Raw genomic sequence first — 27950 nt, forward strand, 5'->3', positions numbered from 1 at the left:
ATCCTAGAAACTGCAAGGAAAACTAGATAACACACTTGATGACAATACGCAGCTTTAAATAACCAAATGTAAAGTTTGTTAAGAAGTTCAATGCCCTGTGATGAAATCTTCCTGCTCTGCATCAAGAAAATAACAAAACTGACTCTTCTTTGCTCTGCTGAGCAACAGAAAGTACTGAGATGTACCTTGCAGAGTCCTTACGCATCCGCCTGCTATTAAACTGCTGAGCCAGCAAATCAATTGCCAGAACACTTTCTTTAATGCAGCTGCTTTTGTCCTCTGTTAGATTCTGACGTCCTGCTTCTTTATGCACTTTTTATTTGAACCCACAGTTGAAGGTACTTTTTCCTCGTGGGGAGCAGGGTCGCACAATAGATCTGATTCATATGTGAAAGCGTCTCGTAAAGCATTTGATTTATGACTGCGCAGCATCTGAATCCTCTCTTGTGCAATGTTTGCGGTAAACAGCAGACGAGGACAAAAGTGAATGAACAAAAGGAGAGTCAACACCCTGCTCTCAAGATCATCGTGCACCAAGAGTGATTGCATCCATATGGAAGGAGAAATTGTGACTGTTTGTTTGTCTTGAACTGGGTTAATCTGTTTCTTTTCTTTTCTTTTCTTTTCTACAGGCAGATTTTTGGCATTTCGTTAGGCTGAGCATACATGGCCATTATGTTTGTCTTTATTGTTCCTGATCAGCCCTGTCCACTTAAGGAAGTTTAGAAATTAGAGTTTGTTATTCAAAGATTTCCTCTAACTTAAATCACTTATCAGCCTGTTAGATATATGTCTGATCCGAGGACATTAATCTTATATTAACTGCATGATTGGACACATACTGTATAATGAGATTTAAAGAAAGCGAGAATAAGAACCGGTTAATTGTCAGAAGATAGCTTTTTTGTAATCCTGATGACCATTAAATGACCACAAAAACATGAGACTCCTCATTAAATCTGAAGTTTGCTGCAGCTGTTAACCTCTCGTTTCACAACAAGCCTCTCTAACCTGCGTCCAGCGTCTCATGTCATTTTCACCTGTCGAACTTTGTAAATATTTACTGGCGAGACTGTGGCAGCACTGCAGAGGTGCTACAGTATCTGTTGTCTGCACTGTCTGGAAGTTCTTCACTAAGAAACATATATACATATATAACATAAATTAACAACTTCACTCGTTGTGCAGCTGCTATGAAAAGGGAAATTAGCTCTAGGGAGCAGAGTTTTAGATTTTGCTCGCAAGACATTTTATCACATGCGTGTGAGTGGACTGACTCACTTTTGGACTCAAGTGGCCACTTCAGGAATCACGGTTTTTAGCACTCCTCTCTCTCATTGGCTTGATGCTCCCAGTTTGCTGCTTGGTTGTGTGGAAACAAGATTTTTGATGCTGACTGAACAGTGTCCCCTTTACGTCAGCAGTTTCTATCAGATCTCTACGCCTTTGATTACAATGTAATGCAATGCTGTGCTTTAAAAACGTTTTAAAAAGTTACAATAAAATGATAGATATAATTTCCTAAATCTTTTTTGTTAAAAACCTTTAAATTAGCGTGCCTGCAGATCATTCTTTGATTCAAATCTTTTTATCTTTTAAGTGTTTTGGCAAACGTAAACTGCCATTTCCCTCTTCTGTCAATGAAGTAAATAATTTGAATGGCTCGGGGAGGATATGAGAAGGTGTGTCTGTCGTGCCCGCAGAGGTCATTTAGCAAACACGGTGATGTCATGGGAAGTAGCTTCTTCACAGCACTCAGTTTCCTTTTCATGTGAACAGCTGAGCTGCTTTGTGCAGCTGAAACTTTCCTGCCTGGGCCTCATAAAGCTGATATACCCCCCCCCCCCCCCCCCCCCCTTTCCAGAATCACTTCTACGTCCTCGCCCGCAATCTATGCAACAACATGCAATATGCAACCTACATGTTTTACTTTGACTTTAAGCTTGAAAACATGTTGATTGCAGAGTTCTGTTCATGTTCAGTTTTTTGGATTATATTTACTCTGATGTCTGATAAAAGTATCACACACAGACTCACATCTGTTTCCAGCAAGCCGTAGTTCGAGCATGAAGTTCTATGTGCTTTTCTAACTGAATTTAGACCTCACCCTGCACACTAATCAACTCTGTTACTTTTTAGTTTTGTTAGATTTCACTTTGTGATTTTGAGTTTTGTATGTCAGAGTTTGTATCAAGCTGCCAGCTGGTATCATCATGTGGTTGACAAATGTGTTTCTGTTGTGTTGGTTGGATTAAAATTTGTTGCAGGCCAGGGTAACTCTGATTCGCTGATTTTTTGTTTGACATTGCCATTATAGTAGATGTTTTTATTTTGTTTGTTTTTTTAATGCTGAACCAACCTGTGAAACCATCGAGACATGCATCCCATCAGCCTCAGCTGCAGGGACCAAGCAGTAAGGACACAGGGGTTTAATTCAATTTCATTTATTGACCCCAAAATATGAAAAATAATTAACAAAGCCAAAAACTTAGACAGGCAGAACAATAAAAGAGGTCAACTCAATAAACTAAACTCAAACAAACATAAGGCAAACTAACCTGCTGAGATGACGCATGAGGGAACTTAAATACGGGCTTAGCTAAACCATAAAACACCCCCAGGCAATGAAGCATTTGGTTCAGTTTTTGCCAACCAGGAAAGAGAAGCCAACCCCCCCCCCAAACAAAAGTTTGACTTTGCATTGTTGATCTGTGTGCACTCCATATAAACATTTTAAGGTGTGATGGAAAAAACTAATTTAATAAAGAAACTATATACTGGAAAATTAGTAAAATATATTTAAAGTCGGGACTGCAAAGTGAAGTGAAGCAACTAGCGGTGAGGTGCTGATCTTACCATGTTTGGCTCGCCATCACAATAGTATTTTGTGTTAATAACAAATGTCAGGCTAATGCACTGAAGTATTCAAAGAGTCAAAGACCACAAGGCCATTTCAACTTCTATTACAAACTGAATGGAACGGCACAACACAGCGTTACCTTGGAAAATAATTAAAGCACGATCTGGTCCAGTTGTGCAGGAAAAAGCTACCCAATGTCACAGTATTGATACCAAAGGGTGAAATCTGATGCTTAACAATCAACTAAAGTAACACTATAGGTATCGACTCCTAATAATCTCTTATTGTCTCTTAAGTATAAAACCAGTTCAGAAGTGCAGTGTGTGGAATTCCAGGATGCTCTCATTTCCATCATGCCAACTATTGCAGTTTTGGCTCTGCCACTCCCAAGTCCGATCACGTGGATGTTTAAATGTACTTTTTACAACATGCACAATTATTCCACGTTCCTTTTACCTTGTGAAACAGAGGTTGGAGCTAGGAGTGACATCGGACGTGAGTTGACCTCATTCCAGTAACAGTAGAAGTTAAAATGGGCAACGTTTGCTCTCTAGCAGGTACAGCCATTCAGCCATCACTAGTTGCACGACCAAGTGAATAAAATCTGCAGTCAGCAACCATCTGACAGGTCTGTGATGCTCACTGAAAACGTCCTTGCATTTGCTTTGGTCTCTACTAGATCCCCTCAGTTGTCTGTAATTTGCATGGAAGATGCAACTACTCTCCCATCAGAGCGTAGTTGAGTTGTTAGCTACAGCACTGAGGCACAACTTTTATTTTAAATCCTCGCTATTTCTCCACCTGGCTGGTTAGCAAGTGTTTGCAGTCGATCTGCTAGCAACCAAAGCAATCAGAAGGAGAGTTTTTTGGGTTCAGCACACTGTTTGTGACTGATTTCACAGAGCTACTGTCAGAAACCTGCACTGACCAACCAGTCAGGAAATACATGTCTCTATTGCAAATGATGGTTGTATCACATCCAATATGGTAGACAACTTCCACACAATGTGCACACAATGTCATGTGAGAAACCTCAAAAGCAGTGTCTGGAGAGCCTGATCAGTGCTGTGTGTGGCTTATTTAGCGAGTGCCAAATACAAAAGGAATGCAGCATTGATTTTAGAAGGAGGTCTGTTAGATAGAAAAGGCTCTAATAATATCATGAAAAAGAATTCTGTTCCATTTCTGCCAACAGATCCCTAAATCCTATGCACCGAGCTTTTAATTCATAGCATTTGGGTCTACTATGGCTTTACATCTCTAAACTTCTGGAACATTTTGAACAATGAACTGATGTCCCACTGTTGGGCCACCCTGAATGCCAATCACCAGGCGAGCCAGACTTGACCATAAGCCCCCCTTTCTCCCCCTAACTGAGTGTAAACACTCAAACAATCACTGGGAATGCTGGGAGGTGTGTTTTGATGAGGTCTGGGTGAGCTTTTTTGGGTTTTATCAGCTGTGGACATTCCTCTGAGTTTCCCCACGGGGAGAACACACAAGCTGCTCTGATGACGTACACGAGACAATGGCGAGAAGTCAGTTTTACAGCTTCCAGCTGATTTAAACTCCAGACCACACATTTAGACCGAGACAAAGATTTGACAGAGTCAATTATAGTCTGTTCACTTTGCCCAGGACCCTCTTGGACAGAATAAGCATCTGAAGATTATTAAAATGTAAAGGTATAAATGTTGAGCTTCGTGAGCTTTTGATGCTTTTTTGAGGCAGGCACGTGCTTAAACAATATAATCCTCCTCTGAGTTTCTGTGTTATGTCAGTGATGTTTTAGCATGCTAAACATATCTAAGATGAATAAAACTGCTACATTTCATGTAACAAGTTGTCCTGATTACGGTGCCTGACCTGCTAATTTATATCTTCTTTTTTAAAATAATAATTTAAGCTAAATACACAAAGTACTCTGAACTGTCTTTGTGCATCAAGCTGCTGTATGAATACGTTTCGTTAACTCTTAACTTATATGAAGTCAGAAAAGCCAGTTTTAAAGTCTGAAATAATTGTACGTAAAGATTTCTTCTTTCCTTATATCTATTTTCTTTTTTAAAAAGTCAATGTGACTTTTTAAAGGCAAACTTAGGTTTCATATGTATATCAGCAACACCATTATTTTTAAAATTCTTGGCTAATATACCATTGTACATCTGCATTGCAACTGTATGCAGAGGATAAAAAGAAATTAGAGTTGTAGATACATTCTTTATTTTTATATATATATGTGTTGTATACGCTTATATTATTACAAACCCTCTATAACTTTGAGACGGTTTATCGTACATGCAGATAAGCACTTCACTTGAGCAGATTTTTAGCATTTGCAGCTCTCTTCAGTCACATTTAGGGCTGAGTGAAACATAGGATAGCTGGTGGCGGGTCCTTGGTGAGAGGAAACCATGGACTCTGGGAGGGGCAGGTTCCCACACCCAGAAGAAGAGACGCAGAACGTTGTAACACAAACAGTTCTCCACTCAGGAAGGAAAGGGCTCACTTGTTGGGTCTTTATCAGATCTGCGAGATCCTAAGCCAAGCCACGCTTCTCCTGCATGTTTGGGATGAGCGCCTCTCGAGTGTATGTCTCATCAGACTCTGTAATCACGAATAGAAAAGGAAATTGCATTTTATTACAGGGAGAGACTCAGTGCTACCTGCTAAAATGCGACCTGGCATGCTGGATCTTTTGCTCTGTGTATGCCCATCTCCTCAGTTTAATACCTCTGAAACACCTCAACTTAATTTGGAACTTGGAATATGCAGAGAGCAAGAGTACAGTGTGTTATTGGACGTGTTTTATTTATAATTATAATCTGCATTATTTATACGTACTCTAACAGGCCAGAGGTGTGGCCCGAGGCTCATCCAGCCAATACTGCATAATGAATAATGCAGACTTGGTCTTTAAAGTGGAGTGTGATCCTGAATGAAAAGGAGAAGCACCTGCTGTTAAACGGCTGAGACTTTGATGGGATGTATCAGGATATGAGATTAGCTTTAGCAGTATTGTCTATAGCAGGTTACAATGTCAAACCAAACAAGTTTTGAACACAGTGTCGCTCTCACCTGGGCTGACTCGAGCTCAAGTTTCCTTCCTGGTTCATTTAAATTTCTGGTTTGACATACAAACAGTCTTTGTATGCAGGCACAAATTTACACATTCAAAGTAACTTAAGACCAGTGAGATTCAGATTTCCAGCTTTAGTTTACAGGATTGGCCAAATCATTCTCATAACAAATTCCAAAGATAATTTTGTAATACTTAAAGGTACAGTGTGCAAAATCTCACCACTGTTGTTCATCTATAGCAGGGGTGGGCAACTCCAGGCCTCGAGGGTCGGTGTCCCTGCAGGTTTTAGATGTGTCCTTGAACCAACACAGCTGATTTAAATGACTAAATTAGCTCCTCAACATGTCCTGCAGTTCTCCAGAGGCCTGGTAACGAACTAATCGTGTGATTCAGGTGCAGTGTTGGTCAAGTTACTTGAAAAAAGTAATCAGTAACTAATTACTGATTACTTCCCCCAAAAAGTAATCCCGTTACTTTACTGATTACTTATTTTCAAAAGTAATTAATTACTTAGTTACTTAGTTACTTTTTAAAAACACGATTTACAACCTGAAGAGGTGATAAAGTGATAGATCTTTCAGCCCAATTCTACTTTTTCTACATAATCATCATACAACATGTAATCAAATGGAAAAGTCTCTTTTTTTTAACTTGTTTTTATCAGTTTTAATCTTTTAACTTTATGCATCAAGCAAAAATTTAATTATATGCAACATTCTCTGACTTGAATAAATTAGTTTAACATTTAAACCTATTTTCTGCACATTCCAGCACATAAAATAAAATATTTTTTGTGTTTACACTCACTCTTTCAAATAGATGCAAGTAAAACACAGCAGAAAATAAATAAAGGCAAAGACTCAGCGGTCCTGTTGCTCTATTTTCACCTGTAAAGCAGGAGTGGGGTAGGCGGAGGTTTACCCTGGTGCAGGTGTGCCGCGGTCAGTTGAAGAATCCGCGAGTTTCTCTGTGAGTTTCCCATTACGTCGTAGCTACTCGGTGCTTGTTGGAAGTTTAGGGGTTTTTTTCGCTGTAAAAAGAAGTTTTCTTCCCACGCACGATGGACGCTAATGTTTTTATCACTTTTTATGGAATCAAACTCAAAGTAAGGTCAGTACTTCCACGCTTTAAACGCTGCACGCTCATACTCTCTCCCACAATCGATATGTGATCCATTGTTGATCTGCACACAGCTGTTGTCACGAACGTCGCACTCGCTTACGTCACTGTCGTGAGACATTCTCGCAAAAAATCACGGTTTTAGTAACGCAGTAACGCAGCGTTCCTACGGGAAAGTAACGGTAATCTAATTACCGTTTTTGCAATAGTAATCCCTTACTTTACTCGTTACTTGAAAAAAGTAATCAGATTACAGTAACGCGAACGCGTTACTGCCCATCTCTGTTCAGGTGTGTTGACCCAAGGTGAGATCTAAAACCTGCAGGACACCGGCCCTCGAGGCCTGGAGTTGCCCACCCTGATCTATAGTGAGTGCAGACCGTCTCTCTGCTGTTTACCTCAGCTGTCAATATGCCACGTGTTCACATCTTGTCCGATACGAATCGATGACTCAGTGAGGTTCACTCATGAACGCTATACTGATGTGTATTGTTGAATTTCTGTTGGTAAGCGCTGCTGTTTCTGCAGCTGTGTTAGAGAAACTTTCTTTGAAATGGATCTAACATTGTTGGACTTGGATAAATAAGATGTGAGAATGTAATCAAACTGTTTATCAGAGGGAGAATATGATTTTAGAACACTCGTGCCTAATATTAGCTGGCATAATGTGAGTTTATAACCAGCTGTTGTTGTTGTTTAGCCGCTTGTTGCCAGCTGTCTGTAGATGGGAGGGTCGCATGTCTTATCTGCTGACAGTAAGTAATTCTGGCAATATTAGGAATAGATAAGCATGCTTATGCCTTTGTGACTTAATTCCAGCAGATGGTGACTGAGGTAAGGAGGAAGAGGATGAGTGTGGAAATGAGGGAGGAGAGAGCAGTTGTGGAGGAGGTGTATGAAGAGGAGGAAGATATAATGAGAATGTATAAGTTTGATCTCTTACGAAGAAGAGTTTCTCATTAGTAGTGACCCGTCGTGTGTATGTGTAGATAACAACCATGCTGTAGAATAAACCCCAGATAGACAAATAGTGAGTGAGTGTTTAAATATCAGGTACTTCACCTTTGTTGGGCTTCAAAACAGCTGATTTTTAGTATTATTTTAGTCTTTACATCAGTTGTTTTTATTTAACCTTTTTTTCTCAGTCTTGGCATCACTTAAACTCTTATTTTAAAAAATTACAATGAAGAAAAGATATTTTTAATTTGCATAAATACATAAATGATGAAATGGTCAAAGGAAAGAATTGTTACGTAGCCCCGATCGTTCTCTGAGCAGCATCTCGGTTGTGTAAGACTTCATGGAAAACCCCTGCTGTTACAGGGAGAAGACGAAGGACTCACCATCTTCATCACCTCCTTCCTCTGTGTGTTTTCTGCCCCTGCAGACCAGTTCAGCCTGAACAAAATATTCCCTCATGGCCCACTAAAGGAAAATGAGCAAATTCTAATTCCAAGGATTGAACGGTGGATTTGAACTGTTGTGTAACTGTAACTGTGTAACCCTTTCTCCACTCAGTTTTATTCTCTTGAGATTTTAACCATTTAAAGCCAAGTGTGTCATGTGTTACGTGACTTTAGTGAGTTTTTGAGACTTCATCAGTGTAACTTAAATAAATCACACAATACATTTTTAAGTTGTACAAAATGATGAGGTTATTTTTTTAATTACAAAAAACTGCCTGATGTGGCGAATATGACACAGATTTAAACTCACATGTAAATATTCATATTTATTTATTTAGAAATTATTATTAGAAGCACCATTTTTTTCTTCTTTTCATGAATGGAGATCACATTATTTGTATGTTAACATTAACTAGGAGGGATTTACAGCATGCATGCATGTCGCACATAAGCTCAGTGCAATTCAGTTTCAATTCAGTTTTATCTATGTAGCACTAAATTACAACAACAGTTGCCCCTCGAGGGAGAATGGATGGCCATACTTGTTATGTGTCTGTGAGGGAGAAAAAGGAGAGTTGAAAAGTACGAGTTGTCACTGAGCAGAAACGGGAAGCATGTAAATATAATAATAACAAATATAATTATTTCTACTACGTGAACACTACAGTGGCAGTCCAATGAGATGATGGTGCCAGCAGTGGCCTGTGGCTCATTTGAATTTGAGACCCCTGATCTCAAATTAAAGTGGTGGGTGGGTTCTTTTACATTTAGAGAAGCCAGTTGAGTCTATTAAGAGATTAAATGCTGTGTGGAGGCTGTCATTTTCAGTATGTGCACATATATATTAAGCTAAATAAGTTATCATATAAGTTATTGGTGCACCATCTCCTCTGAACATTATGAGATTGCGGTGTGTTGAGGCTTGAAAAGAGCCTATGTCCATCCTTTATTTACAGTCTATGTTTCTGCTATCAGAACAATATAAAATGATAATAAATGCAATGCGGGATCCTTTGTTAGGTTTTTAAAGGGTGGACAAACAAACTGAGAACAAAATGATGCTCTACAGTTTTATTCTCTATTCTTTTTCCACTGCTCAAACAAAGAAAGGAAGAGTAAAGCAGGAAATAAACACTATCTGCATTTGTCTGTATGAGTAATCTATTGGCCTTTTACTCCACATTTATCATTCTTACGTTGTTATCCACACCCAAGAAAAACGTACAAGCTTTTAGAAAGAAAATACCAGAAGGGTTTTTTTTGTTTTTTGGTAAGGTCATGTCTTAAGGTCACTCATTTGTTTTGGGGGATGGTTGACGCAGGGAGAGCAGAGGTGAGGTCAGGATGTGTGAGATGGAGGGGAGGATCCCCCGCAGGGAGAATCAGAGGCTCGCTGTGAAAAACGAGCAAACAACCTGTCGGTGCTTCGTGCCTGAGAGACACAGGAAGAATATAAAAACTCTTAACATCCTCGGCTCGCAGACGCACACGGCCGAAGTAAAGTGCACAATTTGTCAACACAATCCTTTCCCATGTGTCCCAGCTGTCTGTCTGCCTCCAGGTCCCGCAGACGCTGCCGGACTCCCTGGCACCAGAGTCTGGCGACGCTGGGGGAAGATCTATCCCCAAGATATGAGCAGGAGAAACTCCACCCGAGAGGCTGCTGTACACACAGACAAACCTATTACATCCTCTGAGCTAATCGTTCTCTGAGAGCACGACAACACAAACATCCCCAGGACAGAAACATCACTCTTCCTCTGACTTGCTGCCGTTTTAAGAGTTTCGATTAAACTTTTTTTAGTCTTTAAAAGTGCTCGTGTTTCTAAAAAACAAAAGGAACAGTTTGGAATGATGGTTTTTATTTGTATATAAAATTGCAAACACAAAAAGGTAGTGTAAAGTTTTACAAAGGTTAGAGATTGTTTCTCGGTGGAGTTGCCCCTCCAGCAAGCTTCAAGAGGAGCTGAGTGCTCAGGCAGGTTCAGGGGTTAAGCCTGTTTCCTGGGACATACAGAGGGATTACAGGCCTGAACGTGAAGAGAGCAGTGAGGTCATTTTGTACTCTGCACATTTAATGTGTACAATCTGCTGCTCAAACTCACTTTTAAACCGCGAGGCAGGAAACATCACGACTGATTGTCTGCAGGAGAGCTGGAGCAGATCGGTGCCTGATTTCATCCTGAACTGTTTATGTTATGAAATCTCTTTGTGGGGTGAAAATCCCCCGAGATCCAATGAGACTGTTAAACTTGTAGACGTCAGTAAAAATATATATTGTAGCAGGTCCTGATATAATTTCTCAATTTTCTGAACTGATAAGTTGTTTTTTTCTGAATTCAGGGGAAAAGTTTCAGTCCTTAAAATAACTTTCTAGTAGATACAATAGAAATAGGCGGTAACAGTGGGAGTTTTTAAGGGAAAAAAGACGCATATGTGAGAGTAAGTATTTTCTGATCCCATAAGAGCTGAGAAAACCATCTTCTACAAAGTATATAATCATGCCCAAGGTCCTAAAGTTGGAAAATCTGTAAAATAAATCAGGAAATTAAGAAGACTCCAAAGTTTTAAAACATAGCAAAGACTCGTTTAAGTACAACGTTAAAGGGAAGGAAATAACAGAAATAACAGAAGAAATCGTAGAGCTCTAAGTAAAGGCAGGAAACATTACAATAAAGAAATAAAAGCTCCTTCATCTACTCTTTTCTCTTCCTTCTTGTTTTGTAGCTGGAGTCTCCGGTTTTCTTGCACAATCAGGACTCTGAGGTCCCAGAGTGATCCTCCTGATTGATTATGTTGTCTGAAAACACGCTTGTGGGATCATCTTTTCTGATTTTCTATTAATCAAATGTCATCTGCAGTATTTCTGCTGCAGATAGTATTGTAAAAGGTTTTAAACCAATAATTTCATGACTTTGGTTTTATTTTGCTATGAGTGCTGTGTGTTTAATACTGATACCACTGGGACTACTACTCATGAAGCACACTATGTATCTGTGATGACCTTTAGTGTAGCTTATTCTGTATTAAAACTTGGTTCCCAGCTTGTAATCTCACACCACACAAAGACTGTCTTCAGTGTGGAAAAACCAGAAGGTTTTGCACTAAAAATTGTAGCTTTCTTTATTTTTCATGTCATTATCTCAACACGAGTTGCTGTTTGATTTCTGCTCTCTTTGTAGAAAGGTTGTCTGGGTCAAAGTTGACCTGCAGCTTTACTTCTTCTAATGCTGATAACTGCTGCCCCCTGCTGTCCATCACACTCAAAATTTCCTGCACTGCAGCAACAGGTGCAAACACGACCTGAGACGTTCCACATTATTTATTGCTGTTTTTATTTCCTGTTTTTCCCACCTCCGTGTGCCGTGCACAAGCAGAGATGATTCCCTTCGTGGTAATCTCTGATTCTGTGACACCCGGAGGTCAACGGGTGCCGTAATCCGTCTGGATTTGAACGTTCTGCAAAATCAAAATCATTGAAAAGATATTTTAGGAAGAAAGTGTGTCGCACCCTCTGTGAGACTGAGTCTTCTGCTTGGTGTGTGAGCTCTATCTGAGTGACTTTTTAGTGGCTTCTATTCAGCCAGATGGCTTCCTCCGTCAATCCCCAGTTACAATCAAGATTAAGATTACACCACACACACACGCTAAAATACGTCACACACACAGTAATTAAATATTCCCATGATGATGTAACACAGAATCTGTTGCTGTGTTACAACTGAAGCTATTAAAGAGAGCTAGGGATGGCAGAAATTCCAGGTTGGAGGAGAGATGAGGATTAAAGTATTTTTACCTCAAAGCCACACATCCACAGCGCTTGTCTGACACAGAGAGGAGGAAGAAGACAGGAGCGAGGCAGAGAGGTTGGACGGAGGGCAAGGAGGGAGGGCGGATTGAAGAGGATAGAGAGAGAGAGCCCTGCTGTCACCAGGCTTGCTTAGTGTTCTTGGTGTGTAGCGGCTGTTGACGCCTTCTGCCTCTCCGTCCACTGAGGTGCTGGTTTCAGGGCCTTCTGGGCCACCCAGCATGAGGCAGGCATCATGGGCTTTCTGGAAAACTACCAGGAGATTGACCCCGTCACTTTGAACCTTTGCATCCTTATCGCCAGCTACGTTATCTTGCTCCTCGTCTTCCTGATATCCTGTATAATGTATGACTGTCGGGGCAAAGATCCTACCAAGGAGTACGCCCCGGACCCACAACCCACTCAGTCTCCCATCAGACTGGTGGTGATGCAGAACTCCTCAGCACCTGTGGGACGGTGGGACACAGCCAACATGATCACCACCTACCACGAGCCATCGAACTCAGACTTCAGGGAGAAGAAGAGCACGATGGTCTGAGTGCAACTTACCTCTGTTTATACCCAACTCATTTTTGCACTTTTTCTGGGGTTATTTTTGTTCTTTTGTTTTGACTTTTTTCCTGGGACAATGCTACGATTTGACCTACATAGGACCAAACTCGGACGGTAAGGGAGAGTGACATGTGTTGATGTATTTAAGTACTGTGTGCATGCACGTGAAATCCCTCTTTATCTCAAGGATCTAAAGGCAAAGCCTGCAGTCACCTCTGGAAAGCAAATGTCACAACCAATAAAAGACGAAGAATAAGAGGGGCATGTCTGTTGCGCTGACTGAGAAGAGTGGGATGAAAGGTTCTGGATTAAGGTTAGAAAAATATAAAACGTGCTGTTATGCAGAATAAATATTCTTCAGTGTCTTTGGACTTTGCACCTCTTTGCCATATAAAACAGTCATCTTGGCTTTATTGAAACCAAGCGCTCAGATCTGGCTGCAGTTCAGGGGTCAGTGCTGAACAATTGTTTAAGGCAGGACTAACTGTCACCTCTTACATAACTCGAGGAAATGTGACGTGCATCGATGTAGTTGTTGAAAGTTTCTTATCAGGTTCCTGAGCGAGCATTATTAGATCCCCACGTTAAAAGTTAATTTGCTTAATATCTTAAACATTTCGATAAGAATAAGCAGCATAAAGCCGGGGTTAAGCTCGAAGGGTTTCCTTTTGTCTGCCACATCACCGAAGTGCAGATAAAGCATATCAAGGTGTGAGAAACAAGCAAGCACTCACATTAGCTGTGTTTGTCGAGCAAACAGTGCACAGTTAACATAAAGCTGCAGAGTGAGAGTGCACGAGAGGGTGTTATTAACGTTTCCATCTCTAAAGCTTTTCCAGGACTTGGCTATGATCTGCTTTTATGCTCCTTCCGGTTGTGATCAAACTGTTTACATTTTCACTTCAGGTCGTCTGTATTGTTAATCTCGTGTGCCTTTTATTATTCTAACTGCTTGTTGTTGTTTTAATTATAATATAAGTGATAACTGACAGGAATTCAGACCAGGTGTTACAATACAAACACCCACGCACAGTCAGGTCTGCGTTTCAGAAATCAGACCGACTCCTGATGGTTGTGTTGACTAATTTGATCACAGACACTGAGACTAAAACTAAAGATGTTTCCGGTAAATTATGTTTTACTTTAGTTTAATGAGATTCTATTGTATCAGTTGTAGCGTTTCCTAAAAAGAAATCAGCTAACAATAATGACCCCGGTGCTCCTGGCTCTGTAATCTGAGCATCTGAGACACTAGAACCTGTCAACCTGTAATGGTTTCTGTCTCGTACTCAGTGTCACAGGGCGGATATAAGTTTAAAATACCAAATATAATTAAATACCGCAAATGCCAACCCTGAGAGAGAAGGTATTTTAACAGCAGGTCACTGATTTGATCATTTTTAACAGTACAGTAATGTTTTTCCTTCAAAGGGTCAAAAAGGAATGTAAATATTAACATTCAAATGTGTTGCTTTAGTTATGTTGTGTGTGTGTGATGTTGTTTCATCTCTGCCCAGTGCTCCCATGCTGCCTGTTTTCTTTTAGTACTTTTAGTAGGGTTTTTTTCACACATCAGTAAATCAAAAGATATTCACTTTACTTTTATGTCCCTGCAGCTTTCACCTCCTGTTCTTTGTATTTAAAGCTCCGCATGTAAGAACAAAAGATCCAACAAAAAGAAAACAATCAAATTAACAATTGATAATATAATATACATTTAATAGATTTAAAAAGCAGAAAAGTCAGTTTTCAGTTTTATTTGTCATATGCAAGTTAGCACAGGGTCAACATTGCAATGAAATGTGTTTGACGAGCAGCAGTCACTCAGCAGCATGGTACAGTAGAAGAAAATATAATAAAATATAATAAAATAATAAAAAAAATAGAAAAATAGTAAGGAGCAAAATATTAGAGAGACGTGGTAAAAGAGAAAAGATGACTAAATATATATGTATCTATAAATATAAACATATGTACACTAGTGATTAAATAAGAAAATCTTGAAAAGAAATATGACAGGAGGGCAGATGGGATATTGCACAGGATTACAGTATTACGAACTAATTATCTAAGAATCTCCTAACAGATGTAAAAGAATTGCATTCATTTTTTAAATTAATTTTAAAGACCTATCATCATTCCCTTTATCATTATTTAAATGTGTGGAAATAAATAGTAGCAGTACAAAAAGCTGAATCGTAGCTTTAACTCATCTGCATGTATTCTTTGTGTGATTGTTCGTAACCCCGTCGGTTTATTTCTCCATTTCTAATTTTCCTTCAATGTTTCTTCACATTTCAGAGCAGAAAGATATTTTTTCTGTTTCATGTTTGAGTCCGCTGGTGAATTCCCAGGAACGTCTGTATATTATATTTCTCTTTGTCTTTCTCTTCATTTGGTAAACTATGTTGATTATTTTGTCTTTGTTTCAAACAGATTTTCAGAGACAACAGAAGAATTGTGATTATGTGTCTTTGCTTCGAGCACCCAGAGGCGACTCTTGTTGCTTTACATATAAAAACACATGTTGCTGAACTGAACTCAATTTGCTTCACAACATTTTCTCCAGCAGTTTGCAACTTTCCTGTTGCACATTTGGAGATATAAAATATTTTGTATTTAGTTTACATGATTGTTGTTAACTTTTCAGAAACAGTTTGGATTATACACAGTAATTGTAGCTATAAAACACTGAAATCATGGTACAGCAATGTGTTTTGCAGTTTATTCATCAATGATAGCTTCAGTTTCATTTTACAGAAACAAATATAAAAAGACATCTGGGATTTAACAAAAAGGAAACAACATTAAACTTGGAAAAAAACGAAGCTAGCCGTCCTGTTTGCTGATTATTCTGGACATTGTGATTACGGCTGTGCTGTGCTGCCAGCCCTCAACAGAAATAGCTGTGTCTGAATCTGGATCTAAAGTCTGGATGGCTCTCAGTGTAATCCTGGATCTTCTAAGAAATGCACCATAAACAGATCACATTCATAAAAGAGGTCAGGATGATTCTTTGTAAAGGGAAAGGCTCGCCAAACAGAAGACAAATATACAACGGCTCCAGAAATAGCCTCAGTTAGATTCTCTCTGGTTTGTGCAAAAATTAAATCAATAAATAATTTTGATTGTGCAAATTAAAATAGTGCAACTAGCATAAAAGATAAGGCACATAAACCTGATATAGCATGATAGAGTAACTGAGTTTTAATTAACACCAATTTAAACACACTAATTTTTTTTTTACCTAATTAAAAAGGAAACCAATTCATAACCAAAGGTCAAAGGTCAATGGGCAAAAGAGGGCGTTAAGAGATCTTTGCTACTGTTAAAACTGCACTTTTAGTTTATAATTTACAGCCTTTTAATTATTATAAAATTACAACCTTTTAATATTTGTTTCACATAGTACGAATGCGTAGAATAGAATAGAATAGAATAGAATAGAATAGAATAGACCTTTATTATCCTGCGGATGAGAAAATTATATAAAATGTAAAAGGAAGACACAAAGTGGTCCTACATACATGAGCAACTGAAGTTTGTATATACAGGCAACAATGTACTGAAATATGTATAGAAAAATTGTACAGAGATATGTATAACATGTATGAGGATAATCTCATGTACTGTACATGTGCTACAGTACATGAGAGTAAAGGTGTTACTGTGGTCATGGGGTCCATGGATGGCTTAATCTCACAACATCGACAAGTCAAAGCCGAAAAACATCAAAACCGAACACCAATCACAGCACTCCTAAATAAATCTATAACATCTATAATAAACTATCCATCCATCCATCTTCATCCGCTTTGTCCGGGGCCGGGTCGCGGGGGCAGCAGCCTAAGCAAAGAGGCCCAGACCTCCCTCTCCCCAGCCACCTCCTCCAGCTTATCCGGGGGAACACCAAGGCGTTCCCAGGCCAGCCGAGAGATATAATCTCTCCAGCGTCTATAATAAACTACAGATTATTAAATAAAATATGGACAAAATGTGAATATGTGCACTAAGCACTAATTTCATTTAAGATAGGTCACTGCATTTAGTTTGGTGGTTAAATGTACTAACAGCAGACTTTAATTATATCATGCACACATCAAAATCACACTGTAATATTTGAGTTAATGTTTCAATCACTCTAATTCTTGTATTTTTGCAGATTTCAGCTACTCTCACAATAGTTTCTCCTCCAAAATGAAAAATGTGACATCGTGATCAATACTTTCCAGAATCTAATAGACATGAGACTTTAATAAAACTGTACATATAGTATTAAAACTTCTTGTGTATCGATGGAGTTTTTTTTACATTTTTTAAATGAGGCCAAATTATTTCTGTCTAATGAGGATGTGTTTCCCAGCTGACACAGTTAAAGTACAGTCAGTTCTCGTTCTAAGTATTGGTTGTGATATAATAGATGTTGGCCTTTGACACTGAGGTGTGTAAAAAGAGGACAGAACGGCAGCAATAGTAATCCTGCCTTTGTGCTTTCCATTACACAGAGCGGCAGGCTCAGCTCGATAGATGCGAGATTAATTAAGATGGGTACGGAAAACGCTGCAGCGGGAGAGCTCCTGACCTAAATACTCTGTTTAGTTTTGCATTTTCGTGCTGCGGTGACTGTGGCTCTGCCCGTCAGACCAGTTGTCCATCATTAACAGGCTCAGAGGTTCAGGCTGTGCCCTCTCTGCATGGCAATGGCATGCCAGCGTGCAGCGCAGGTGATTGGATGAATGAGAAGCTTTGTAAAATCACTGGGATTTAAAGGTGCTGATCCATTGTACTTTTATATTGTGCATCATGCTAAAGCCAAATTAAACATTTTTAAGTTTAAATAGTTATTTAGACTTAAAAACGTTTCATTCATTTGACATTTTCTTTCTTTCGATGGCAGTTAAACAGATTGTTCATGATTAATTAACACTTATTCATTTTATTATATTCGATTCAGTTTTTTCACTGTGGAAGACGAGAAAAGGAAAATAAGCTGTTCCTGTGTTTGTAGTTAATATTAAATTGCATCTATTAAATAGATGAGGAAAACTGTGACACCATGAGTGGAGTGAGTGAGTGATGACAGACAGGAGAGTGTAAAATAATCCTCTGCTCAATGTCAAAGTAAAGCCCTGTGATGGCAAGCTTTAATGTTTCTATTAAAGGTTTGCAACATAATGAGGCAAAGCAAAAACATACTGTCAGTAGTGCGACACTGATTGTCCTTTTTTTGAGAAAGCAAAAGGAAACAATTTGCAATCAAAAAGTGCATGAAATTTTAAATAAAATAAAGCAACTATTTGCCTTCATTTTTAGTAAAGTTATGTTTGGGGTTTGTGATGACACTTTAAATACATTCAGTACATTTATTTCATTACGGCGACATACGTGTACATGAAAGGGATATTCTAATCTATTCTATTCTCAAACACAGTCGGTTCATTTAGCTAATATGCAACAACCAAATGATGTCTTAAATACTCATTTTCTTAATACCTCCCCTCCCCCTCATCACCCACTGGATATTACCCATGGACTTTGCATTCTACCCTGAAACAGTAAACCAATTACAAAGCTGTTTAACCCCCTGTCACATGTACACATAAAGCCTCTTTTATTCCAAGGGCACTTGTCTATACGTTTCCCCTACAAGACAAATCTACTAAGAGCCGAGAGCCGTGCTTTCTCTTTGCTTTTCTGCTAATCCTGCATCAGTATTTACATGTGGAGGACTGAGTCGTGTTTTCCACCTTGTGTTGTCTGCAGTAAATGTTTTTAAGGAAACTGAAAGTTCTCCAGGTGCACCATAAGCATACCTGAACCCTGACCCCGGGCTATCAGGAAGATTAGATAGCGTGCATTTCTAACTGTAGCTATTCATACAGTTGCAGAGAGATTACAAAGATTTGATTTGTTTTAGCTGTGGTTACACACAAGCCTGAAGTAAAACAGGAAGCTGGCCTCTGTATCAGATGAAAATACTCAGATTCTAGCATCACAGGGTCGGGATGTGCCGTGGCTTGGTGAGAAAACAAGGAACAGGTGTGTGGGGACTAGAAATGATCGGCAAAGCAGGAAATGCTGAAGACCACGTCACATTTTACTGTAAAAATCCCCATGTTTACACTTTGGAAGCATTTACGTCATCTGCAAAGACAGGTTGGACTTGTATTTCCAAAACCTAATCAGTGAGAACTTTAACAATGTTCTGTCAGTCTATATACTTATATAGTAGTACTATAAAGTAGTAAACGTTTTAGATACGAAGCCCCCAGTTTGTGGCTATCATAGAGCGTCCTACATTCAATCAGAAATATGGACTGAGATTAAAAAAATGATAAAAACTTTGTGATTTTAAACAATTATTCCAGATTAAAGATGACCAAAGACACTCAAATGTAAGTTAAATAACACAGAATCGGCTCAGCTTACTCTAAATTGCTGTTGCAATTCCTTTTCAAAATAAAGTAGTACATTTAGGAATTTCCATAGTTATATAAACATTTCTCAGTCTCCTTTTGATATTTCTGGATTAACGCAATTAGTTCATAAAATAATCAAACAATAAATGATTGCAGGAATGAAATATTACACTCAGCAGACTGAAACCTTAGATTTCTGACGCGCGTGTGTTTTTGGTTAAATTTTTACTGTAGCAAAATAAAATGCAAAGAGTCTGTTAGAGCAGCGCTGCAGCTGTAGTTTGTTAGTGTAATAATGTAATCGCTCTTTATCACAATCATTCTGACGGCTGGGTAAATCCTGCTCTAACAGGTGTGTCAGTGCTAACAGGACAGAAGTAACGCATCACAATCTAATTGCAGGTCCTTTGGAATAATTTCACATATATGGAGAAGTTTGTATAAAGGCTTTTAGGTCTCCAGCGTGAGCTTCATGACTCAGTGAAACATAAGCTGCTTCATTCTCTGACTGGGCTGTTGTTGGTCGAGCTGCACCGGAGGCGAAGTATTTCCACGAGACAATAAAATGACCATTTGGTTCCTTTGCTTTGATCCCTATAAAACTTTTCATCTTAATTCTGATTAAATCATTGAATAACTCTCAAATTCAGTTTGAGAAGAAGTCGATCAAACCAATTAAAAAAGATACAGTCTGATATATGATAAAAGATAACAAATAACTAGTGCTGGACTCTGCAGTTCTTCTGGGCTTTTGTGAGTGAGTTTCAGGCCATTGTTTAGCTTTCTAGTCCATACTTTTACTCTTCAAGTTAATAGTCTTTTTTTTTTTTCAAATGCAACAGTCACTTATTTACAGAGCACCTGATGATTGTACTTGATCGTGTAGCAGCTGAGGAAGAATGTGACCAAAACAGAGCTAAAGGAGAGTAAACAGAAGGCTGGAAATGTGACTCAAGAGACTGATAATGATAGTTTCGAACTGTAAATGAACACAACACCTCAAATTAATTCGTTAATTATTGGTTTATTTTAGTCGAGATAGAAGGAAAATACAAATCTGCTTGATTTTCCTGAACTGTAGGGCTTTGGTGAAGCACTGGGTGTTGTTTTCCGTGACAATAGTATTGGAAGCAGTAAGATGAGGTTGCAGCTTTAAATCCAGTCACTGCCCTCATGGTGACAGGAGTAGGTGCAAATTGATACAGCTGCTCCTGCGATTCAAGAGTGCAGGTTACACAGCAGGGAAACTCCATCCAGCTGAGAAGGTGATCAGTGCAAGTGAGACACAGACAGACCTGGACTGTTTAGGGACAGGAAGCTACTCTAGGCTGCTGTGACAGGCTGCCACCTGCAGCTCTCAGGCCAGTGTCAACTAAGAGAGAAACCGAACAGAAGAAGACATTGTCCTTTGACACATGGCCTCTGGCACTCTCCCATTGTCTGTGCCAACGTCCTTTTTAAAACTCAACCAAGCACAATGAGCCGTTTGTCTTTGTCTGGATCAATCCTATTCTCTGCCCTCGCTGGTGTAGTAACTGCTGTGTGCTGATTTTTATTTACAGTGACAGGCTACACCCAAGAGGGGTGTACAATTTCCAATGTGCAATATAACCAGATTTTTGTGGTGTTTGCTAAAAATATTCAAATTCTTTGAGCTATAAAACATTCGTAGACAGAGAAGATGGTACGAATGCTCTGAGGCTAAAACTGCACGGCGTGAACTTCATTAATCCGAAGGATTTCACTTCAGTCTTACATAAACACTCTCACAGCTCTCTTATAGCTAAGGGGCACTGGTCAAGTTGTGGTGCTATTATGTAACAAGGCTGTCACAGTGTGATACTGTGTGTAGTTCACTCTCTGCTTGTGTGAGTCAGTCTGCTGCTGCATAAACTCGTGCTGCACCATAAGAAACTTTTAAGATAAAGCGGCCCATTTTTCATGTTTTAAGCCTACTGTAAAATCCGTCATATGATTAATATCTGCAAAAAGAAGCTGAAACTGAGTTAAAGCATTACATGCTAAGATTTCATGGTGACTGTATACTGTAGGGACAACAACAGTGATATGTACCACATCCCCATCTTAGAAGATCTTCCCACAGAGCTTGTTTTGCTTACTAGAACAGCAGCAGACTACTGAGTGTGCACAGCCTGGCATATTTTAGGAAACTTAGAAATCACTCTTGTTTTAATTTGCAGGAAGTCAGTTAAAAATTAAACAAATCAAATAATGGTTAGGAAACCATTGTTCCCATATTTACAAAGTTTAACGTCAAAGGTCAAACAGTTCCTAATAAACTGAAGTTTAATGATGATGGACAGCAGCCGGAAATCTTTGCAAACTATTAAAAAACTATTAAAAGTGCTGGTAAATCATTAATTAACTTTCAATTGAGCCTTATGCATCTTAGAAGGTGAAAAGACTAATTGTGTTTTATTACTATCCTTTCAACCGTCATTGCCATAAACTGTGCCATTGTCACTATTTTAACTGTCAACCAAAAATGACACATCCCTCTACAGGATCCCGCCCACCTGAGATCTGATTGGTCGTTTTCCGACGTCGTTGCTCTTCATTGGCTCATGCCGTGCCACTCAGCATCTCACCACTGCTGTGACTCTGTGCAGCTCAAAAAGAAATCATATTTTTTGTAGAGCGGATCAGCGGGTAGCAGCTCGTCTTTGGCCGGCGGGGTTGCTTATTTGCGGGGGTGTTTTTAGTTTGTCTTGGCTGCCACGGGGTGCTTATGGATCTTTATTGCGTAAAGAAGAGGCAGTGAGTCAGTATTTGCTGCAGAATGGTATTACGAAAAAGACTAAAATGGTGCCTTTGCAGCAGGGGTATTAATTTTGCCGGTGCCTTGTAGCCGTAGTGCAAGTTAGCTTATGAACAGCAGAACGTTAGCCGACTAGCTAATGCTAGGCCTTTCGTTTCCTTTGGCTTGTCAGGACAGTTTATTGTTTTATCCCTCCCTCTTTAAAGCTGGGCTTTTGCTCTTTACTTTGCTGGCTGTGGTCCATTTTTCGTTGCTTCCCGCGGTTAAAAAAGACATCGGAATGAAGCGTGTGAACAGCTTTCAGAGGTAAGCGGAAATCTGAAAAACGAGAAATGCTGTTTTGGTTGTGCCTGGATGAGATTGGAGAAAAAACAGGGAGGTTTCAACGCTACATACTTTTATAAAGCACTCAGTGTTTAGGTTCCTCTTTCTACTGGCCGTTAGCAAAGCGCTGTTTTAGACAAACGAAAGGAACTTTCACTTTAAATATCGAAACGTTTAAATTTTAACAAACTGGCGCTAAACTGTGATTTAAAATTAATAATTCAGTCTACGAGTGATAATAAATTATTTTTCGAACATTGATTTTAAAAAAGTGCTTCATTTTCTGGCCTCGACTTACATCTTACACTTAATCTTAATTAAATATCTTAATCTTTTGGTTCGGAGACAGTAAAATAAGCTAATGGCAGATGTTGTTGTTAATTCTAGACTATTTAATATGATCACACTGAGCCACTGTTTATAATGATTTGGTTTATTTTTTAAATAAAGTTTAAAACAAAATCATAATTTACTTGAAACTGTGTACAGACTTTTTTCAGTGCAGGAGAGTGTGATTTGAGCAGTATTTGCATTTTTCAGTGTTAAGAAAAATATATTTCAAAGCATTAAATGTGAGAATATTGTTGTTCATCTGTCTGCTGGTATTTCTTTTTTTGTACTTGGAAGGTAGGATAGCTCTAATGATAAGAATAAAGGCCAGGCACATATATAAGCACATATACAACATGTAACCTATGTTAATTGTTTTGCACGGGTTGTGTAATATGTGATGTTAGAATGAATAAATAAATGTACATAAATATTCAAAAAATCAGTGTACGCATATTGTCTAGATAAAGTTCTTCTTTTGGATGCTTTTGTTTTTAGGGACATCCACAGCTCAAACTTTGTCTCCACCTGAGCTGTCCCTCTGATGTAATTAAATTCCTCTCTTAAAGTGCAGATACTGAAGGGTGGGTTTGTTGGTGAGGTGCCGTGGGGTCTTTTAATGTTTTGTTCTGTTTGTTTTTGTGTGTGTTTCAGGTTCATGAACAGACGGGCCTCTGCAAACTGCCGCTACCAGCCTACCTGCTATGAGCATGCTGCAAACTTTTACACCCATGCAGTGAGTGGCTCCAAACTGTTTAGGCCTCCGTGTAATTTCACAGTTGCTCTTTAACTGTCTTAATAATTTATTTATTCTGTGATTTCTCCCTCATCCTTGCAGCTCCTCATCGTGCCAGCCTTCGTGGGGATGACACTGCTGCACTGTCTGTCGGACAACCGCTGGGAGAGGATCACGGCCTGGGTGTACGGCATGGGCCTGTGTGCCCTCTTCCTCGTCTCCACCGTGTTTCATATCATCACCTGGAAGAAGAGTCACATGAGGTGAGGACTGAAGCATTAATAAGCACTCAGGCAGAAGATTCATGCCAGAAATACTGGTGGGTGTGGGTGTTTTTGTGTTAGTTTTGTTCCAGTGTTTCCAAAGTGGAGCGTTTAGTCTGCACAGGCTCTTTTATTTTTGGAAATTGCCCACATTCTCTGTGCCATTTCTCTGACTTCCTGTCCTCATCATCTGCTTCGTGCATCCATTTAAAAAAAAAATAAATCTGGTGCTATTTTAAGTGATGCAAAGCAGACGGACCCTTATGGCCCACTTCTAATCTGTGCTTGAGGTCATCTCATGGAATTTCAAGTATTACCTTGAGTGACTGTTCTAATAAAAGCTTTCATACATACGATCAGTCTCCGGATATCGTGAGCTTTTTGGAAAAGACACATTTGGACAGTCCTTTGTTTTCTTGTTATTAAATAATTAAAATATGATGATGATATTTGGTGTGAGCTAAATGAATAAAATCAACATTCTTTGTTGCTTTGCTTTCACAAATACTTTGTTGCTTTTAGGTAGATATACGCTGCCATCTTTCTTCTCATCCATCGGCCATTTTTCTGCCATTCTATCATTTTTGATCACTGCGCAGGACATAATGCTACATATTCAGACGCCGCTGCGAATTACAACATTACTGTGTATCGAGTAATGCTTTCGTTAGCGTGTTCTTTCCATTTCATTATTTCTTTTGCTTTTTTTAAAATCATGTGAGTGGGTGTGGCGCTTCTCATACTTTGATACTGTGAAATGTTGACCTGTTATGGTGACTCGTATGTCCCATCTTCTTTTGTTTACCTTTAGCGTGTTAGCAAATTCACTTTGTTTGCATTTGCGTCACGCTGCAGACAAATGACCTGCGACCTCATTGTTATTTTTTTTTTTTTTTGTGGTTCTTTGTCTGTCCTGCTCAGACAATAATTTCCATACACTTGCAAATTACTCACTGCTGGTATGGAAACACAATCTCACGTCCTGTTAGGCAGAAATGTTTCTGCCTAAGTGGGCATGAAAATGATGGTTGTTGAGGAAAACGGCATAAACCTGAGTGTCGTCTGTTTCAGGTCAGTGGAGCATTGCTTTCACATGTGTGACAGAGTGGTCATCTATTTCTTCATTGCTGCCTCCTACACACCTTGGTGAGTGTCAGACAGACAGCATGATATACTCCCCTGGACCTGAGTCATACACGGAGATCTAACTTGATCTAATTTGGATTTTCATCTTTATTCAGGTTGAACCTGCGTGAACTGGGCCCCCTCGCAGCACACATGCGCTGGTTTGTGTGGCTCATGGCTGCTGCTGGAACCATTTATGTCTTCAACTACCATGAAAAGTGAGCTCGCAAAGTGTTTTTCACTCTTCATTCGTTTTTTTACATTTTATTGAGAAAGCCAGGAAAGAAAAATCACAATAGCTAGAAATGTCTTTCTGTGTTAGTCTGAAGTAACCACAGTGCTTCGAAACTCTTCCCTGGATACAAAACACGTCTCAAAACTCTACACTCATGCCCGAAAATCCGTTTTCCTCATGATTTCACTTTGTCACATCCTCCAAACGCCGCCTGTGTCAGATCTGATCATCTCCCTGCCTTGCTTGTGTTTCACTTTTCCTTTGCATGGCACAGACCTCGTAAACACACACTTTCCCCCCTTTTTTGCCTCCACAGGTATAAACTCGTTGAGCTGGCCTTCTATTTGTCGATGGGATTTTTTCCCGCATCTGTGGTGACATCAATGGTAATATATATTTTTATTAATACAAGCACAATCACATTCAGCTTAATTCTTAAACCCTCACATCACTTCTTCATCTCAGCCGATAAACCGAACATCTGCAGGGTGGAGCTGTTAGCAGTGTGTCTTACTTCCTCTTTAGGGTGTTTGACAAGAGTTCACAGAAAACAAACGATGCATTTAAAGTTTTCTTTGTGATTTAATGATTCATATAAAACGATTCAGAGCTGAAAAATAATTTTTGAATCCTGCTGTGGCGCCTCGTCTTTGTTTTAATCTCTGCTTCTACTGGTCTCAGTGGAAATAGCAGCCACACATCTCAGTAATCCTTTTCTGTGCATGCTGCATGTTTTATTGTTAATATTTTGCAGGATTTTGTGGTGCTTTGGTGGTTTGTGTGCACTTTCTGATATTTCATTATGTCCATTGGCTCCTGTTATGTCCTGCACACTTTACTTGGGTTAGCTGCTCAGGTGTAGCAAATCATTCTTGCAAAGTTATTTTCGACTTTGTCTTCCGTCTGTGAAAACGGCGCCGTCCACGATGCGCTTACAAAAAACGGTTTACTCAATCTCATTTTGAGGGTTCAGCTGCTACAAACCAGCTGCCCGATTCTTCCTACCGACCTGCTCACTGGTCAGGTTGTAACGATTCAACCAATCAGTGCACAGTCAGCAATGTGTTTTAAACAGTAATGTTTAATGAATATGTTACATGTATCCATTTTTGTGTGTTTTTGCAGAGCAACACAGACGGTCTTCAGGAGCTGGCCTGTGGAGGACTCATCTACTGCCTCGGTGTCTTCTTCTTCAAGAGCGATGGCGTCATCCCATTCGCCCACGCCATCTGGCACATGTTCGTGGCGCTGGCGGCGGCAGTGCACTACTACGCCATCTGGAAGTACCTCTACAACGCTCCCAGCTCAGACACCCTCCTCGACTCGTGACCGCGACCCCAGACAAGGGCGCTTCCCGTCCCGTCACCCTCGTGCTCTCGCGCCGAGCGCGGGGCGACTCCCTCGACTGCCCGCTGAAGCTGCAACGACAGCCGTAAGGTTTACGAAAACAATGACCGTGAATTGTTTACTGTTTTCTAACAAGGAAAACAGATTTTTAAGCCAATGAAGAAAAGCTACTTTATAGCCGTTTTGTAAAAATAAAAACAAATCCTTTGACAGTCAGGAAGGGAATTTTGAACTTTTACACTTGCTGTTGACCTTGGCACATTCATAAATATTTGAAAGAGTATTTGAGAAATTTGATAGCCGTCTTTTGTATCACTTGAAGTCAGTCACATTCCACTTTGGGGGTTATTTGAGTGTCAAAACTCGGAGATTGATCAGTTTCAGTGTTTTGAACATGAGGGAGGATATCGAATGAGGTGCTAAATATCCACTCTGATCAGTAGCTCTTATATGATGTTATATCAGACGTTAGTGTTAATGTAGGAGCTGAATTTAACTTTTATTTAACAGAAGCCAAAGGTCTGTAATGTTGTCTAAACTGAAGCATTTCTTCAAATGGAAAACTGATTTAAACTTGATCAAACAAGAAGCAAAGTAGTGATCTAACCACACGTTCAATGCCAAACAAGCCGACATTGAAAACTCTTCTCAGTAGTTACACATGTACAGTGTGTAGAGCCGCTCAGTGCTTCAGTGTATTCTGCTGGTAATGTTTTGTGAACACATGGAGTTGTTTTTGTTTTTTTGCTTTCTGTAAAGTTACAGTGATGTTTTAAATCCATCTGATTCACATTTGCACTTTTTTGGTCTAATGCACAGCGCTTTGTTTCTGTGACCAGATGCAGTTTTCAGAGAACCACTGTTTCTTTTCTAAGTAGTTGGCGCCCCCTGCTGGTGGGCAGGCGTAATGAAAGCGACTCATGCTATTTCAGTTTGACTCGGGCAAGGTGGGATTTTTGGTAATGAGCCAAACCATGAGAGAGAAATCAGGTGAGGTGGATAAAGGAGACAGAATGATTTTTTTTTCTCCACTTTTTCTGTAATGTGAACAGTGTTTGTATGCACGACCTTTGTACTGTGGTCCAGTATTACATTTGTTTCCACTGACTGCTCAGGTTTGAGCAGCGTTCCCCGTCTGCAGTCTTTGGAAGGGTCTGATCAGTGGGGAAATCCTCGTGTTCCTGTCTTTGTCTCATGCTGCTGGTTTTGTAAATTAGCTTCACGGCTCCTGATTTGTACAGTTATAATCCTGTTGCTTTCCTCTTAGTGATGTCTGGAGCTGAATGATTTCCTTAACCACTGTTTTGTAATGTTTGTACATTCTCTTCTTTGCTCTGTTAATGACATGCTCCTGGCCTTTGCAGGGGAAACAAAATTCTTCTCATATCTTCTGTTGGCTGTTAACGGTGCTGCATAACCACAAAAGCTTCTCCACCTTTCTGATGTGAGAATAAAAAAACGAGGAAACCCTACGTCTGCATCTCTTTCAGGTTTTCTCCTAAATTCACTTTGCACTGACTGTGTCTGTGTCTAATCCAGCTCTCATTAGACGCTCCATACAAAAG

General features: G+C 39.6%; 1 protein-coding gene and 1 long non-coding RNA gene across 5 annotated transcripts; one reads left to right on the plus strand and one right to left on the minus strand.

Annotated features, from left to right (window-relative positions):
- Positions 1-5066: 5066 nt before the first annotated feature.
- On the minus strand, positions 5067-6077 carry LOC145428503 (uncharacterized). The gene is made up of 3 exons (XR_013908789.1): positions 5939-6077; positions 5705-5794; positions 5067-5467 (listed from the first exon to the last, which is right to left on the minus strand). It is a non-coding gene; the product is annotated as an uncharacterized LOC145428503 (long non-coding RNA).
- Positions 6078-12281: 6204 nt separating this feature from the next.
- Positions 12282-27857, plus strand: mmd (monocyte to macrophage differentiation-associated). Of its 4 annotated transcripts, XM_026164014.2 has the most exons (7): positions 21873-22331; positions 23334-23415; positions 23518-23678; positions 24750-24824; positions 24920-25021; positions 25355-25424; positions 26164-27857. In XM_026164014.2, the coding sequence occupies exons 1-7, from the start codon at positions 22165-22167 to the stop codon at positions 26365-26367; spliced, it is 861 nt and encodes a 286-aa protein (XP_026019799.2). In that variant the 5' UTR covers positions 21873-22164; the 3' UTR covers positions 26368-27857. The 4 variants fall into 4 exon arrangements, with proteins under 4 accessions (XP_080156872.1, XP_080156871.1, XP_080156870.1 ...); XM_080300746.1 differs by lacking the exons at positions 21873-22331; positions 25355-25424 and adding an exon at positions 12282-12941; XM_080300745.1 differs by lacking the exons at positions 21873-22331; positions 25355-25424 and adding an exon at positions 13009-13140.
- The last annotated feature ends 93 nt before the right edge of the window (positions 27858-27950 follow it).

This window comes from Astatotilapia calliptera, chromosome 4 (assembly GCF_964374335.1).
Source record: "Astatotilapia calliptera chromosome 4, fAstCal68.1, whole genome shotgun sequence".
Lineage (NCBI taxonomy): Eukaryota > Metazoa > Chordata > Actinopteri > Cichliformes > Cichlidae > Astatotilapia > Astatotilapia calliptera.